Source organism: Scyliorhinus canicula, chromosome 8 (assembly GCF_902713615.1).
Source record: "Scyliorhinus canicula chromosome 8, sScyCan1.1, whole genome shotgun sequence".
NCBI classification, from domain to species: Eukaryota; Metazoa; Chordata; class Chondrichthyes; order Carcharhiniformes; family Scyliorhinidae; genus Scyliorhinus; species Scyliorhinus canicula.
This window is the reverse complement of record NC_052153.1, coordinates 189,160,683-189,178,008: the sequence shown is the minus strand read 5'-3', so window position 1 is coordinate 189,178,008 and position 17,326 is coordinate 189,160,683. Positions and strand designations below refer to the sequence as shown.

Sequence of the window (17,326 nt, the reverse complement as noted above, 5' to 3'; positions counted from 1 at the left end):
GTTACCCAGGCTACTGTTTGAGAAACAAGTTTTACAGCGATGTGATGGAGTGGTTTTCGGTGTCCTAGTGGTTATAGTGGATCATAGAATCCTACAGTGCAGAAGGAGACCATTTGGCCCATCTGGTCCGCACCAACCCTCCGAAAGAACACCCTACCTCTGCCCACTCCCCTGCCGTATCCCTGTAGCCTCATAAGCCAGTCATAGAATCCCTACAGTGCAGGAGGCCATTCAGCCCATCAAGTCTGCACAGACCCTCGGAAAGAGCACTCCACCCAAGCCCAGTTTCCCACCCTATCCCAATAACCCCTTTAGCTAACCGAGACATCAATGGACACTAAAGGACAATTTAGCATAGCCAATTCACCTAACCTGCGCATCTTTGGACTGTGGGAGGAAACCACAGCATCCACGCACACACGCACGAGAGAAAGTGCACATTTTAGGGTGGCGCAGTGGGTTAGCCCTGTTACCTCACGGCGCCACGGTCCCAGGTTCGATCCTGGCCCTGGGTCACTATCCGTGTGGAGTTTGCACATTCTCCCCGTGTTTGCGTGGGTTTCGCCCCCACAACCCAAAGATGTGCAGGCTAGGTGGATTGGCCACGCTAAATTGCTCCTTAATTGGAAAAAATGAATTGGGTACTCTAAATTTATCAAACAAAGAAAGTGCAAATTCCACACAGACTGTCACCCAAAGTCGGAATTGAACCTGGATCCCAGTGCTGTGATGCAGGAGTGCTAACCACTCTGCCACCATGCCACCCAATAATGTGTTGTGGATTATATAAGCTATGTTTGAATATTGCTGAAGAAGATTATTGTCGAAGTTTCCCAGTCCTGCACTCATCAGGACATCGCAAGAATACCACCAATGTCAGGGGAAATCAACAAATTTATACTGTACAAGAAGAGAGTGCTGGTTGGTTGGCAAGTGGACTCTGGTAGAGGTGTTGCCATGGAGAATACACCAATTGATGCTGACTGACAGTTAACTGCCAAGCCTTGTTTGGAATTTTGACCAGGCAGTTTGGCGCCGGCCCGGACATTGTCCTGAGGGATGAACCAGCGAATGGCTGTTACATATTTTGTTCAACTGGAACAGGTGCAATTTGTGTACATGTTCTTTCTGTCTGCAAAGAACAGGGCCTTGTGTATTAATTATGTGTGAGATCTAGTACACGTAAATGCACCACACTGCAAGCCCAACTGACAATCTTAAATTGGTTGTCAGTGTGATTCTTAGCACACTAAGGATTATTTAGCAAATTTTGTCCAATTGCGGAATTGCCACTACTGCTGGAAAGTGTGTTTTTTGAGTTTTGCAAGCATGGGCTGGTTGGGTTGGTTTACTGTGGAAGGGATGTGCTGTTTGATATGATCCACCAATCTTTCAAATGTCTGACCTACAGCCTAGCATTGGCTCTGAAATTGAGATACCATATTACTCATTTGTGTGATGGGCAGAACATCATTTTGGCTTAACAGCAGCATTATGTTCACGGAAAATACCCTCATGTTGCTACTGTATAGTAGCAATGTGAAACAGCTAGCTTCACCTGTTGCTCACATTTTTCAGATACCTTACCTTTGCAGGGTAATCTGAAATAGACTGGGTACTTTTCTGGGCTAAAAGTGACGGCCTTGGGCCTGATCATGCGTTTGCAGGATGTACAACGCAAAACAGCTGATCAGGTTGCCATTATGTGGCAGGATGTCTTTGATGCAACTTATTTCAACATCAAGCTTACATGGTGAGCAACAAGTTTGGGCCCTATTTACGAGGTTGCCAAAAAGGCCAGTCTTACAGCACGTGGAACTGCAAGAATCCCGATGTGCATATTGACCAATGAAGATGGACTTGTGACAGACCGTGGTAGAGAACTGGCTGATTCCTCAACTCCAGGAAAGGGAGTTCATTTCACTGCTCCATTTCAGAGGTGTATTTGAGCGCAGGATGGAACCCATTAAGCTCTGTAAGGAAATTATAACATGCAGCTGCAGATTTAAATATAGTAAATGTGCCTTCCAGAAATTGAAAATATGCAAGAGGTAGGAGATTAGATGTCATTCCATCAAAGGCCCGTTTCTCATGGAAGTGTTAGGATTCTTACAAATCCACTGGGATCAGATTGGCTATCGACAACCTTGTAAATAAGGCCCACGCAAATTGCTCACATGCTGGAACTCAGAAAGCACTTTTCTGAAAGAAATATAAAATTTGCATCTTAATGAATCCGTTCATGAGCAATTTATATATTTTTATTTGAAATAGATGATGTGTTCCTACCTAAAGACATTGATTTGGACAGTGTCGAGATGGATGAGACCGAGCGTGAAGTGGAGTATTTCAAGAGGTAATGTGAATTTTGATAGTTTGTTATGTATTACTGGTGATATTGCTGTGCACATCGCTGTAACCTCATATTTGCCAGTCTTGTCTGATACTTTCCATGGGCTATTTGATCATGGCATCCTCCTCAACAGCACAACCTACACAGATGTTTACATAATTAGGAACAGGGAGCTTTTTAATAAAAGAAAGGTTATGGAGAATGGGCAGGATGGTGGAGTTAAGGCCAGGATGAGATCAGCCATGTTCGAATGGCGAAGCAGACTCAATGGGCCAAACGGCCTAATTCTGCTCCTGTATCTTATGAGCTTCTAAGAACTACATGACCACACCTCTGGTGTTTATATTGACTCTCCATATCCAAGCTATCGTGGCTAAGTGTAATACCTCTACTGCCATTGTTACTAATTCCTAACTCAGCACTGATATGGGGTAAAGCCTGAATCACGGTCTGCCAGCTCGCTTTCAAACTGGGCTTAACTATGAAAAAAAATGCTGTAGGCATTTTGAATCCCAAGACTGCATCCAACAGTTATTTACTAATTAATCTCAGAAACAGAATGCTTACCAAAGTTAAGACAGGGTGGATAAAGATAAACTGTTCCCATGGGCAGAAGGATTGAAAATCAGTGGACACTGATTTAATGTGATTGGCAGAAGGACCAATGATTATGGTGTGGGGGAGGAGGATTTATGCAGCGCATGGTGGGGTCTGGAATGTGTGGTGGAAGCAAGTTGAAACTGGGTTTTCAAAGCTGAATTGGTTACGCACCTGAAGAGAGAATTTTCAGAGGGGGGGGGGTGAGACTAGTTAAGACGTTCTTGGAGTGGGTCAGCCAGCACAGGCACAATTAGCCACATGGCCTGCTCCTGTGCTCCACTATTCTACGATTCTGCAAAGAACTGTGTACTCCATCTGTTAAGTGTTTCTACCATGTGCTAAGTCTAGATATGACGCTAAATTTTGCAGCCTGCATTTTAACACCTGAATCAAACTACTTAAATATTAAAGAATTTAAATAATTTCTTAAAGGACCTAAATAACTGGACTGGTTTGAAAGTAGACCCTGTGGTTTCTGAACTGATAGTCTGCCACTCTATTGGCCCCGTCGAGACAAAGGAAAATAAATATCTGTATGTATCTCCATCAGCCGGGCTACTTTACAAAATTATTTTTTTTCCCCTCAAAATGGACAATTGCTGGATTGATAAAACGGCTCCAGCTGATCACATGCAACTTTTGTAAGTTTCTGAAAGGGAACAAAGGCTAACGCCTCACGCCTCCTGCATCGCTTATCATTCCAGCCAAGCCAACACAATGTTTTCGCAGACAAGATTTGTTTTAATTTGTTCAGTGGATGTGGGCTTTGCTGGCTGGACCTTTTACTGCCCTTTAACTGTGGCCATTTTATGAAGGCATTTTAAGAGTCAAACACATTGCTGTGGCCAGACCAAGTAAGGATGGAAGGTTTCTTTCCCGAAAGGACATTGGTGGGTTTTTCTAACGCTCAATGGTTTCATTCCCGATTTAAAGAGGCAATTGCACGGCTGGAGCTTAGATTGGATGCCCAAGATCGGGCGATTCAGAAAGTAGAGAAAGCGCTGGCTGACCAGGAGGAACATCAAACAGCGGTGGAGCTGGAGGTGGGGATGCTGAGGAGAGCAAAAAAGGCTCCTGGAGAATGTGGAGGACCTAGAGAACAGATCCCGCCGGCAGAACCTGAGAATCATTGGGCTCCCAGAGGGGTCCAAAGGAGCGGACGCTGGGGCATACATAACGGGTATGTTCGAGAAGCTGCTGGGGGATGGGGCATTCCCCCGACCCTTGGAGGTGGACAGGGCTCACAGAGCGCTCGTGAGGAAGCCGAGGGCAATGGTGGTGAGATTCCACTGGTATTTGGAAAAGGAGCATATTTTACCGTAGGCCAAGCAGACACGGAGCTGTAAATGAGATAACAGTATCCTGCGGATCTATCAGGACCTGATTGCGGAGATGGCCAGGAGAAGAGTGGGGTTTAACCAGGTACGGTCAACCCTTTTCAAGAAAAAGGTGAAGTTCGGGCTGTTGTATCTAGCCCGCCTCTGGGTCACATACAAGGAGCAACGTTTTTATTTTGAGTCGCCTGAGGAAGCGCTGGATTTCGCAAAAAGGAAAGAACTCGTGTCGGACTGAGAACTTTGCTGCAATGTTTATGTTTAAAAAGAGTTTTTCGTTTTGCGGATGTTATTTGTAATGCCTTCTGTGTTGATCTGGGGCCAGTTGCAGAGCTGAGTGAGTTAAGGTTTGCATTTGCACTGTTGGGGATGGAGGTGTGTTGTCTAGAAGCTGGATCTTTTGCTTGATCCTTTCTTTGTTTAACTGGGGGTCTTTTTTCTCTGTCGGGCAATTGTGTTGGGATTATTTTTCATTTGAATATGTATGTATGAGTTGGGGGGAGGGTGGGGAGGGAACAATAGGTGGGAGAATGTCTGGCGCCAGGAGCGAGGGCCACCAAGCTAGCTGGGCGGGGGGTGAGAAGATGTTAGGCTTATCAAAGATGTGGAGATGCCGGCGTTGGACTGGGGTGAGCACAGTAAGAAGTCTTTTTTTTTTTAATTTTTTTTTTTAAAATTTTTTTATTGGAATTTTTTGCAGAAAATATAACAAAAAGTATAGCAAAAAGCAGTAATATGCAACTAACAGCCCCATAACACCCACAATTCCCCCCCATACCGTAACATCACATGTATCACATTCCCCCACCCCCCCCCCCCAAACAAGAGAACTTAACCATAAATTAAAATTAGATAAATCAAATTTAAATAAAATAAGCTAACATAATCAACGCCCCCCCCCCCCCCCGGGTTGCTGCTGCTACTGTCCCAGTACCCTATCGTTGAGCCAGGAAGTCGAGGAAAGGTTGCCACCGTTTAAAGAACCCTTGCACCGATCCTCTCAGGGCGAATTTAACCTTCTCAAGCTTAATAAAGCCCGCCATGTCATTGATCCAGGTCTCCACGCTTGGGGGCCTCGCGTCCTTCCACTGTAGCAAAATCCTTCGCCGGGCTACTAGGGACGCAAAGGCCAGTATTCCGGCCTCTCTCGCCTCCTGCACTCCCGGCTCTACCCCAACCCCAAAGATCGCGAGTCCCCATCCTGGCTTGACCCTGGATCCCACCACCCTTGACACCGTCCTCGCCACCCCCTTCCAGAACTCCTCCAATGCCGGGCATGCCCAGAACATATGGGCATGGTTCGCTGGACTCCCCGAGCACCTGGCACACCTATCTTCACCCCCAAAGAACCTATTCATCCTCGTCCCAGTCATGTGGGCCCTATGCAGCACCTTGAATTGGATGAGGCTAAGCCGTGCACACGAGGAGGAAGAATTTACCCTCTCCAGGGCATCAGCCCATGTCCCGTCTTCGATCTGTTCCCCCAGTTCCCCCTCCCACTTCGTTTTCAGCTCCTCTACTGACGCCTCTTCCTTCTCCTGCATAAGCTTGTAGATATCGGATATCTTCCCCTCCCCGACCCAGACCCCCGAGAGCACCCTGTCACTCACCCCCTTCGCGGGGAGCGCAGGGAATCCCTCCACCTGCCGTCTAGCAAATGCCTTTACCTGCAGATATCTAAACATGTTTCCCGGCGGGAGCCCAAATTTCTCTTCCAACTCCCCCAGGCTCGCAAACCTTCCGTCGATAAACAGGTCCTTCAGCTGTCTAATGCCCGCTCTATACCATCCCCGAAATCCCCCATCCATGTTCCCCGGGACAAACCTATGGTTCCCCCTTAACGGAGCCTCCATCGAGCCCCCCACTTCTCCCCTATGTCGCCTCCACTGCCCCCAAATCTTGAGGGTAGCCGCCACCACCGGACTCGTGGTATACCTCGTGGGAGGGAGCGGCCACGGCGCCGTTACCAGGGCCCCCAGGCTTGTATCCCCACAGGACGCTCTCTCCATCCGTTTCCATGCTGCCCCCTCCCCCTCCATCACCCACTTACGCACCATCGACACGTTGGCCGCCCAGTAATACCCCGAGAGGTTGGGCAACGCCAGCCCCCCCCCATCCCTACTCCGCTCCAAGAAGACCCTCTTCACCCTCGGGGTGCCATGCGCCCAAACAAATCCCATGATGCTGCTGGTCACCCTTTTAAAAAAGGCCCTAGGGATAAAGATGGGCAAGCACTGGAACACAGTAAGAAGTCTTACAACACCAGGTTAAAGTCCAACAGGTTTGTTTCAAACACGAGCTTTCGGAGCACGGCTCCTTCTTCAGGTGAATGGAAAGGCTTGTTCCAGAAATGTTTATATAGACACAGTCAGGGATGCCCGGAATGCGAGCACCTGCAGGCAATCAAATCATCAAAGATGCAGAGAGAGAGGTAACTCCAGGTTAAAGAGGTGTGAATTGTCCCAAGCCAGTTCAGTCGGTAGGCCTCTGCAAGTCCAGGCTTGTTGGTGGGGGCCGAATGTAATGCGACATGAATCCCAGATCCCGGTTGAGTCCGCATTCATGCGTGCGGAACTTAGCTATAAGTTTTTGCTCAGCAATTTTGCGTTGTCGCGTCTCCTGAAGGCCTCCTTGTAGAATGCTGACCCGGAGATCAGAGGCTGAATGTCCTTGACTGCTGAAGTGTTCCCCAACTGGAAGGGAACAGTCCTGCCTGTTGATAGTCGCACGATGCCCGTTTATTCGTTGTCGCAGTGTCTGCATGGTCTCGCCATGGACTATTCTCCAAATTCAGTTCCATTCTTGGACACACTCGTCTCCATCAAGGACGGTCACCTCAGCACCTCGCTTTACCGCAAGCCCACAGATAATCTCACGATGCTCCACTTCTCCAGCTTTCACCCGAAACACATTAAAGAAGCCATCCCCTATGGACAAGCCCTCCGTATACACAGGATCTGCTCAGACAAGGAGGAGCGCAACAGACACCTACAGATGCTGAAAGATGCCCTCGTACGAACGGGATATGGCGCTCGACTCATTGATCGACAGTTCCACCGCGCCACAGCAAAAAACCGCACCGACCTCCTCAGAAGACAAACACGGGACACCACTGACAGAGTACCCTTCGTCGTCCAGTACTTTCCTGGGGCGGAGAAACTACGACATCTTCTTCGCAGCCTCCAACACATCATCAGCGAGGATGGACATCTTGCCAAGGTCATCCCCACACCCCCACTACTGGCCTTCAAACAACCGCGCAACCTCAAACAAACCATTGTTTGCAGCAAATTACCCAGCCTTCAGAACAGCAACCACAACACCACAAAACCCTGCCAGGGTAATCTCTGCAAGACATGCCAGATCATCGACATGGACACCACCATTACACGTGGAAACACCACCCACCAGGTACGCGGCGCATACTCGTGCGACTCGACCAATGTAGTCTACCTCATACGCTGCAGGAAAGGATGTCCCGAAGCGTGGTACATTGGCGAGACCATGCAGACACTGCGACAACGAATAAACGGGCATCGTGCGACTATCAACAGGCAGGACTGTTCCCTTCCAGTTGGGGAACACTTCAGCAGTCAAGGACATTCAGCCTCTGATCTCCGGGTCAGCATTCTACAAGGAGGCCTTCAGGAGACGCGACAACGCAAAATTGCTGAGCAAAAACTTATAGCTAAGTTCCGCACGCATGAATGCGGACTCAACCGGGATCTGGGATTCATGTCGCATTACATTCGGCCCCCACCAACAAGCCTGGACTTGCAGAGGCCTACCGACTGAACTGGCTTGGGACAATTCACACCTCTTTAACCTGGAGTTACCTCTCTCTCTGCATCTTTGATGATTTGATTGCCTGCAGGTGCTCGCATTCCGGGCATCCCTGACTGTGTCTATATAAACATTTCTGGAACAAGCCTTTCCATTCACCTGAAGAAGGAGCCGTGCTCCGAAAGCTCGTGTTGGAAACAAACCTGTTGGACTTTAACCTGGTGTTGTAAGACTTCTTACTAGGCTTATCAAAGGGGTTGATTTATTTTGTGCTGTTACTGGGGGAGCGTGTAGGGGGAAATGTTCTGCTGAAGAGGGAGGGACTTTTGCTGAGGGACAGAGAGGAGGTCGGGGGCGGAGGCTGCATGGGGGCGGGCTGGTGGAGGAGTGGGGCACGGGCAGGCAACTGGCCCGAGAGAGGGGATGGCTGATCAGTGAAGGAAGGGGATCGCCCCCCCCCCCAACTAGACTGATCACCCGGAATGTAAGAGGGCTAAATGGGCTGGTCAAGGGGGCACACGTGTTCGCTCATTTGCGAGGACTGAAGGCAGACGTGGTAATGCTACAGGAGATGCACCTTAGAGTAGCTGACCAAATTAGATTAAGGAAAGGTTGGGTCGGACAGGTTTTTCACTCGGGACTGGACTCGAAGACTAGAGGGGTCGCGATCCTGATCAACAAGCGATGGTGTTTGAGGCGGGAAGAATAGTTTCGGATGTGGGGTCTGGTACATTATGGTCAGTGGGAAATTGGAGGGGGTGCGGGTGGTACTAGTAAATGTGTATGCGGCAAATTGGGACGATGTGGAGTTTATAAAGAGGATGCTGGGAAAGATACCGGACCTGAATTTGCATAAGCTGGTCATGGGAGGGGACTTCAACACAGTTATTGACCCTGGCTTGGACCGGTCAAGCTCAAAACAGGCAGGGTGCCAGCAATGGCTAAGGAACTAAAAGGGTTCATGGAGCAGATGGGGGGTTGGACCCATGGAGATTTGCGCAGCCAAGAGTGAAGGAGTCCTCCTTCTACTCACACGTGCACAATGTGTACTCCCGGATTGATTTCTTTATTCTGGTGGACACTGGGTACTCTGCGATCACAATCTCAGACCATGCCCCACACTGGGTTGACCTACAGGTTCGTAAAGACAATAATCAACGCCCACACTGGAGGCTGGACGTGGGACTTTTAGGACAAAGAGGTGTGCGGGCGGTTGAGGAAATGTATTCAGAGCTACCTGGAGGTCAATAACATGGGGGAACTTTTGGCAGCGGTGGTCTGGGAGGCATTGAAGGCGGTGGTTAGAGGGGAGCTGATCTCGACACGGGCCCATAGGGAGAAGGTAGACAGGGCAGCGACGGACCGATTGATAAAGGACATATTACAGGTCGACAGGAAGTATGCGGAGACCCCAGAGGCAGGGCTTTTAAGGGAACAGCGGAGGCTACAGGCGGGGTTCAGCTTGTTAACCACAGGAAAGGCGGTAGAGCAGCTGAGAAAGGCGAGGGGGGCGATTTATGAACATGGGGAGAAGGCCAGCAGATTCCTTCCACAGCAGCTTAGAAAGAGGGAGGCAGCCAGGGAGATAGGGAAAATAAAGGATGGAGACGGGAACCTAATGGGAGACTCAGCAGAGGGTGAATAAGGCATTTAAGGAGTTTTACAGTAGGCTCTATGGGTTGGAACCCCCACCTGGGCCAGAGGGGATGACGCACTTCCTCGGGGGGCTGAATTTCCCGAACGCAGGTGGGGAGCTGGGGGCCCTGATCGGGATCGAAGAGATAGTGGAGTGGCTGAAGGCCATGCAGTCGGGTAAAGCCCCGGGGCCGGATGGGTACCCAGTGGAATTCCATAAAAAGTTCTCTGGGATATTGGGGCCTCTGTTCTGTTGATGAGGAGATTCAATGAAGCAAGGGAGTGAGGGTGCTTCCCCTGACGATGTCACAGGCCACAATCTCGCTGATCCTGAAGCGGGGCAAGGACCTGGAGCTGTGTGGATCCTACAGGCCGATATCTCTATTGAATGTGGACGCCAAACTGCTGGCCAAAATTTTGTGCAGTAGGATTGAAGATTGTGTTCCGGATGTGATTGGGGAGGACCGGACGGGGTCTGTTCAGGGAAGGCAGTTGGTGGCCAATGTAAGAAGGTTGTTAAATGTTATCATGATGTCCCCTGAAGGTAGGGAGGTGGAGGTAGTAGTCGCAATGGACGCAGAGAAGGCTTTTGATCGAGTAGAATGGGAATACCTGTGGGAGGTACTGGGACGGTTCAAGTTTGGGCGGAGCTTTATTGACTGGGTCAGGTTGCTGTATCAGGCTCCTGTGGCGAGCGTATGGACTAATAGGAGAACATCGGACTATTTTAGGCTGCATCGGGGGACGAGACAGGTATGCCCCCTCTCCCCACTGTTGTTCACGTTAGCTATAGAGCCTTGGCAATTGCACTGAGAGCTTCAAGGGGCTGGTCCGGGGGGGGAGTGGAACACAGAGTCTCGCTTTACGCAGACGACCTGCTCCTGTATGTATCTGACCCAGCAGAGGGGATGGAAGAAATCATGAGGATTCTGGGGGAATTTGGCTAGTTTTCGGGGTGCAAACTAAATTTGGGGAAAAGTGAGATGTTTGCAATCCAGGCAAGAGTCAGGAGAGGCAACTGGGGGAACTGGCGTTTAGAGCGGTAGGAGGAAGCTTTAGGTATCTAGGCATCCAAGTGGCGTGGGAATGGGAACAGTTGCATAAACTTAATCTGGCCCGTCTGGTAGACCAAATGAAGGACGAATTTCAACGATGGGATGCGCTCCCGTTGTCACTAGCTGGGAGGGTCCAGACGGTGATGATGACGGCCCTCCCGAGATTCCTGTTTGTATTCCAGTGTCTCCCCATCTTTATTCCACGGTCCTTTTTTAAACGGGTTAACAAGTGATCACTGGCTTTGTATGGGCGGGCAAGACCCCGCGAGTAAAAAAGGGGATGCTTGATTGGAGCTGCGGAGGGGGCAGGCTGGCACTGCTAAACTTCATTGACTACTATTGGGTGGCGAATATAGCCATGATTAGGAAGTGGGAGGATCGTCATGGGAACGTATGGAGGCGGCTTCATTTAAGGGCACCAGCTTGGGGGCGTTGATAACGGTGCCTCTGCCGTTCCCACCAGCACAGTACACCACCAGCCCCGTACACCACCAGCCCCATGGTGGTAGCGGCCCTGAGAGTCTGAGGGGGAATGGAGGAAGCATGTGGGAGTTGAGGGAGCATTGGTCTGTTCTCCAATTTGTAAAAATCTCCGGTTTGCCCTGGGAAAGATGGAAGGGGGTTTTCGGAGATGGCGGAGGGCAAAGATTGAGAGGATGGGGGATATGTTTATAGAGGGGAGCTTTCCTAGCTTGAGGGAGCTGGAGGAGAAATTTGGATTGGCGACGGGAAACAAATTTAGGTACCTGCAGGTGCGGGACTTCCGACGTAGACGGGTCTCAACCTTCCCGCTCCTACCACCAAGGGGGATACAGGATAGGGTAGCTTCCAGAGTTTGGGTGGGAGAAGGGAGGGTCTCTGACATCTATAAGGAGCTCATGGGGTCAGAGGATAAGCAAACTGAGGAGCTGAAGCGCAAGTGGGTAGAGGAGTTAGGAGAGTTAGAGGATGGACTCTGGGCGGATGCATCGAGTAGAGTCAACACGCCCACAACATGTGCCAGGCTCAGCCTGATACAGTTCAAGGTCGTTCACCGGGCTCACATGACAGTGGCCCGGATGAGCAGGTTCTTTGGGGTGGAAGATAGGTGCGCAAGGTGTGCGGGAGGACCAGCGAACCATGTCCACATGTTCTGGACATGTTTGAAGCTTAGGGGATTCTGGCAGGGGTTTGCCAATGTCATGTCCACAATGTTAAAAACAAGGGTGGCACCGAGTCCAGAGGTGGCGATTTTCGGGGTGGCGGAGGACCCGGGAATCCAGGAGGCGAAAGAGGCAGACGTTCTGGCCTTTGCTTCTCTGGTAGCCCGGAGACGGATACTATTAGCTTGGAGGGATACAAAGCCCCCGATGACGGAGACCTGGCTATCGGACATGGCTAGCTTTCTCTGTCTAGAGAAAATCAAGTTCGCCTTGAGAGGGTCAATGTTAGGGTTCACCCGGAGGTGGCAACTGTTCATCGACTTCTTTGCAGAAAATTAATCGTCAGCAGAAGTGGGGGGGGGTTAGTTTAGCTTAGAGTAGGGGGTCAATAAAGGTGGGACCTGTAAGGGAGGAAACAGGCTTTTGCACTATGTTTCTAGACTCATGTACATTGTTTATTTTGTTGTTGTTGTAAAACCAAAAATACCTCAATAAAGAGTTTATTCGAAAAAAACAATGGTTTCATGGTCGTTTTGGGGTCCTTATACAACCCCCACTAATGTTTTTTGCCCCTTGGTGTTTCTCAGCTCTATCCATACAGGTTTCATAGAATTTAATTCCAGATTTTTATTGAATTCAAATTTCACCATTTGCCATGGTGGGATTCGAACCCAGGTCGCTAAATGCAGTAAGAATACCATTACACCACTGCCTCCTCTATGTGATGTCTGCCCCAGTCAGCTATTAGCAAATGCAGCTGTTTGCAACTCTGAGTCTCCAATCTGATGATAATAGCCAAAGAGTTCTTAATGTTCCAACACTTTTTTAAACGGGTTAACAAGTGATCACTGGCTTTGTATGGGCAGGCAAGACCCCGCGAGTAAAAAAGGGGAAGCTTGATTGGAGTTGCGGAGGGGGCAGGCTGGCGCTGCTAAACTTCATTGACTACTATTGGGTGGCGAATATAACCATGATTAGGAAGTGGGTGGTGGACACCAAAACGGCACACAATACTCCAGGGGTGGCCTCACCAATGCCTTATACAATTGCAGTTGGCCCTGATTGGCCTTCATAACAAGAGGATTTGTACAGGAGCAGGGATGTCTTGCTGCAGTTATATAGTAAGATTTTAGAGATATTATTAAGAATGAGATTGCGGAGTATGCAGAATGCATGGTAAAATTGGATTGAGTCAGCACAGAGTGGTCAAGGGGAGGTCATGCCTGACAAATCTTTTAGAATTCTTTGAGGAGGTAATGAGGAAGTTAGACAAAGGAGAACCAGTGGGTGTGATCTATTTGGATTTCCAGGAGGACTTTGACAAGATGCTACACAGGAATTACTACTAAATAAGATAAGAGTCCATAGTGTTAGGGCAAGGTACTGGCATGGATAGAGGATTGGCTGACTTATAGAAGGTAGAGAGTGGGGATCAAGGGCCACTTTTCAAGATAGCAGCCGGTGACTAGTGGTGTTCCGCAGGGGTCAGTATTGGGATCACAACTATTCACGATGTTCATTAATGATCTGGAAGAAGGGTGTTGTTGCTAAGTTTGCAGATGATACAAAGTTATGCAGAGGGACAGGTAGTGTTGAGGAAGCAGGGAGGCTGCAGAAGGACCCGGACAGGCTAAGAGAATGGACAAAGAACATAGAAAATACAGCACAGAACAGGCCCTTTGGCCCACGATGTTGTGCCAAACTTTTGTCCTAGATTAAGAACAAATGTATCTACACCCCATCATTCTACCGTAATCCATGTATCTATCCAATAGCCACTTGAAGATCCCTAAAGTTTCCGACTCAACTACTTCCTTAGGCAGTGCATTCCATGCCCCCACTACTCTCTGGGTAAAGAACCTACCTCTGACATCCTCCCCCCCCTATATCTTCCACCATTCACCTTAAATTTATGTCCCCTTGTAATGGTTTGTTCTACCTGGGGAAAAAGTTTCTGACTGTCTACTCTATCTATTCCTCTGATCATCCTATAAACCTCTATCAAGTCTCCCCTTATCCTTTTCCGTTCTAATGAGAAAAGGCCGAGCACCCTCAACCTTTCCTCGTAAGACCTACTCTCCATTCCAGGCAACATCCTGGTAAATCTCCTTTGCACCTTTTCCAAAGCTTCCACATCCTTCCTAAAATGGGGCTGGTTTAGCACACGGCTAAATCGCTGGCTTTGAAAGCAGACCAAGGCAGGCCAGCAGTGCGGTTCAATTCCCGTACCAGCCTCCCCGAACAGGCGCCAGAATGAGGCGACTAGGGGCTTTTCACAGTAACTTCATTTGAAGCCTACTTGTGACAAGCGATTTTCATTTCATGAGACGACCAGAACTGCACACAGTACTCCAAATGTGGCCTGACCAAGGTTTTGTACAGCTGCATCATCACCATCACTTAAATTCAATCCCTCTGCTAATGAACGCTAGCACACCATAGTCCTTCTTCACAGCTCTATCCACTTGAGTGGCAACTTTCAAAGATCTATGAACATTGACCCCAAGATCTCTCTGCTCCTCCACATTGCCAAGAACTCTACCATTAACCCTGTATTCCGCATTCATATTTGTCCTTCCAAAATGGACAACCTCGCACTTTTCAGGGTTAAACTTCATCTGCCACTTCTCCGCCCAACTCTGCATTCTATCTATATCTCTTTGCAGCCGACAACAGCCCTCCTCACTATCCACAACTCCACCAATCTTCGTATCGTCTGCAAATTTACTGACCCACCCTTCAACTCCCTCATCCAAGTCATTAATGAAAATCACAAACAGCAGATGGAATATAATGTTGAAAAGTGAGAGGTTATGCACTTCGGTTGGGATAGACTATTTTCTAAATGGGAAAAGGCTTCAGAAATCTGAAGCACAAAGGGACTTGGATTCTCTTAAGGTTAACATGTAGGTTCAGCAGGCAGTTAAGAAAGCAAATGCAATGTTAGTATTCATGTCAAGACAGGGCTAGAATACAAGACCAGAGATGTAATATTGAGGCTGTGTAAGGCTCTGGTCAGACCCCATTTGGAGTATTGTGAGCAGTTTTGGGCCCCGTATATGAGGAAGGATGTGCTGACCTTGGAGAGGGTCCAGAGGTGGTTCACAAGAATGATCTCCGTAATGAAGATCATGATGTGGAGATGCCGGTGTTGGACCGGGGTGAGCACAGTAAGAAGTCTTAGAACACCAGGTTAAAGTCCAATAGGTTTGTTTCAAACACTAGCTTTCGGAGCACTGCTTCCTCAGGTGAATTCATCCCTTATTGAATTGCTATTTGGCATTCGCAGTCGAGGCTCATGTTATACTGTTATCCCACTGGTGAGAGAACGGACAGTGTGATGGCCACTTATGGATGACCGCCCAGCTAAGAGAGAGAGGAGAGATGGATGCAAAGCTGTGGAGGTTGATCACACAGACAGGCTTTTCAACAACTGGTTTATTGGCGGCGGCAGTTCTTATGACTTCCGTTCAATTTACCAGTTGTTCATCAGTTGAAATGAAATTAAAATCGCTTATTGTCACAAGTAGGCTTCAAATGAAGTTACTGTGAAAAGCCCCTAGTCGCCACACTCCGGCGCCTGTTCGGGGAGGCTAGGACGGGAATTAAACCGTGCTGCTGGCCTGCTTGGTCTGCTTTCAATTATCTCTGTATTTGCCTTCATTTCACTACCTTCTTCATTGAGGTCTTTAAACTGAAATGTTCATGCTTGTTTCTCCACAGATGCTGCCAAACCTGCTCAGCACTTGCAGCGTTTTCTGTTCTTTTAAGTAATTGTGTCCTCTTCCTTCCCAGGTTCTGCTTAGATTCAGCCCGGCAAAACAGACAGAGACTCTCCATCAACTGGTCTAACTTCAGCCTGAAGAAAACCACCTTTGCTGCTCACTGATCAGATGAAAAGTTCCCTACAGGAACTAACTTGTGACTCCACTGAATATTCCCCCTCGGATATACAGTACTCTGCTGCGCTGAGAGCTCACCAGGTTGTTCTGGAACTGCCTTGCCTTTCTCTCCCCCCTCATCCTTCCCCTACCCTCACCATCCCATCTCCCCCACTGCTGTGTGTGGTTCTGCACTGGGATAGGTGCAGGACGCCTTGGCCCCGAGGACTTCCTTACGGTTTTGGGGAAACGAGTTGGCCGGCTGTTACACCACTTCCTCCTTACCCGATTTTTTTTTTTTTTTGTTTGCTTGTGTGTTTGTAGTCTGTGAGTGGGACTTGTTCAACAGTAGTCATAACCTGCTCGGTTTGGAGCTCAAACAACCTTCTGTCTCTGACTCTTCTTCCCTCGTGTTCTGCCCAAGCTTCTGCTCGGGTGAAGGTCAATCTGATTGTTCTCTCCTTTGCATCAGTCCGCCGTGACTTTTTATTCACGTCTTGCATTCAGCACTGTACATACAGTCCGACTACTGACAAGGGAATGGATTTCATTGATTTTTACTCTTCATTGCTCCAGCATTCCCTCAGGATGGTTTGAATGAAGGGAATGCTCATAATGAACTGGGCAGTGAAAACCCAGTTGCCTCCAGTACTCCTTCACAAATTCACTGTTTAAAGTGTACAAGGTTACGCTATATTGTGTTTGATTTCTGACTTGTAGCCAGCTTGTGTAAGAATACTTGCAGAATGAATTCAAAAGAACAATGCTCACACTATCGACCTGTTATAGAGTGTATAATTGTATTAACACTGAAGCCTAAACTGGCTACTTTTTTAACATATTGTTAAGTAATATTAAAAAAATCATGTCTTTCTTTTTGAAAGATGGAATACAGTAGTATGGCAGAACGGTGAATGTCTGACTTGCCTTTTTCTCTCAAAATTTTGGAGCCTTGCATTTCTTAACATACAGGAGGGTAATATTGAAAAGAGGACAAGTATCGTAAATGATAACACTTGAAAAGGCATAGAGAAGTAAGAGAACGCGTTACAGAACCTGAATATTGCTGAAAAGAGACATGCTGCCAAAGCTTTTGATCTTGCATTCATCAGGACAAATGCAAGAATGGCAAATTTCAAACAATCACAACAATTTATACTACAGGGGAAGAGGTGCTGATTACCCTGTGAAATCTCAAACGTTCAAGCCTGTTTTTAGGAAGCGATTTCAAACTGCTACTATGCAGCGACTGTGCAAGTGGTAGATTCTGCAAACAGGATGCTGCTGTCTGTCCAAAAAGATGTTCTGCCTACCACATAGCTGGACAATGTAATGTGTCAATTTCAGTGCCAGTGCAATGCCAGGAATGTACAACATGTCCCGGCATTTGGTTAATCAAATCAAATAGCATGTTCCTTTGCTCGTAATAAGCAGAGTACAGGTTGCACTCAGCCAGCCTGTGCTTGCAAAACCCAAAACAAGAAGTGTATGATTTGATGTGATTTCACGGATGGGCTCTTAGAATCGCTACAGTGCAGAAGGA

The 17,326-nt window shown here is 48.3% G+C and overlaps 1 protein-coding gene across 2 annotated transcripts in view; it reads left to right on the top strand.

The window, feature by feature from the left end:
- The window catches only part of fam193a (family with sequence similarity 193 member A), a 266,074-nt gene extending 249,383 nt beyond the window's left edge, over positions 1 to 16,691 (top strand). For both annotated transcript variants that reach the window (XM_038805884.1, XM_038805883.1), the window contains 2 exons: positions 2,275 to 2,356; positions 15,698 to 16,691. In XM_038805884.1, the coding sequence (XP_038661812.1) occupies positions 2,275 to 2,356; positions 15,698 to 15,791 (176 nt within the window). In that variant the 3' untranslated portion in view covers positions 15,792 to 16,691. The remainder of the gene's footprint in view (positions 1 to 2,274; positions 2,357 to 15,697) is intronic.
- Positions 16,692 to 17,326: the final 635 nt, after the last annotated feature.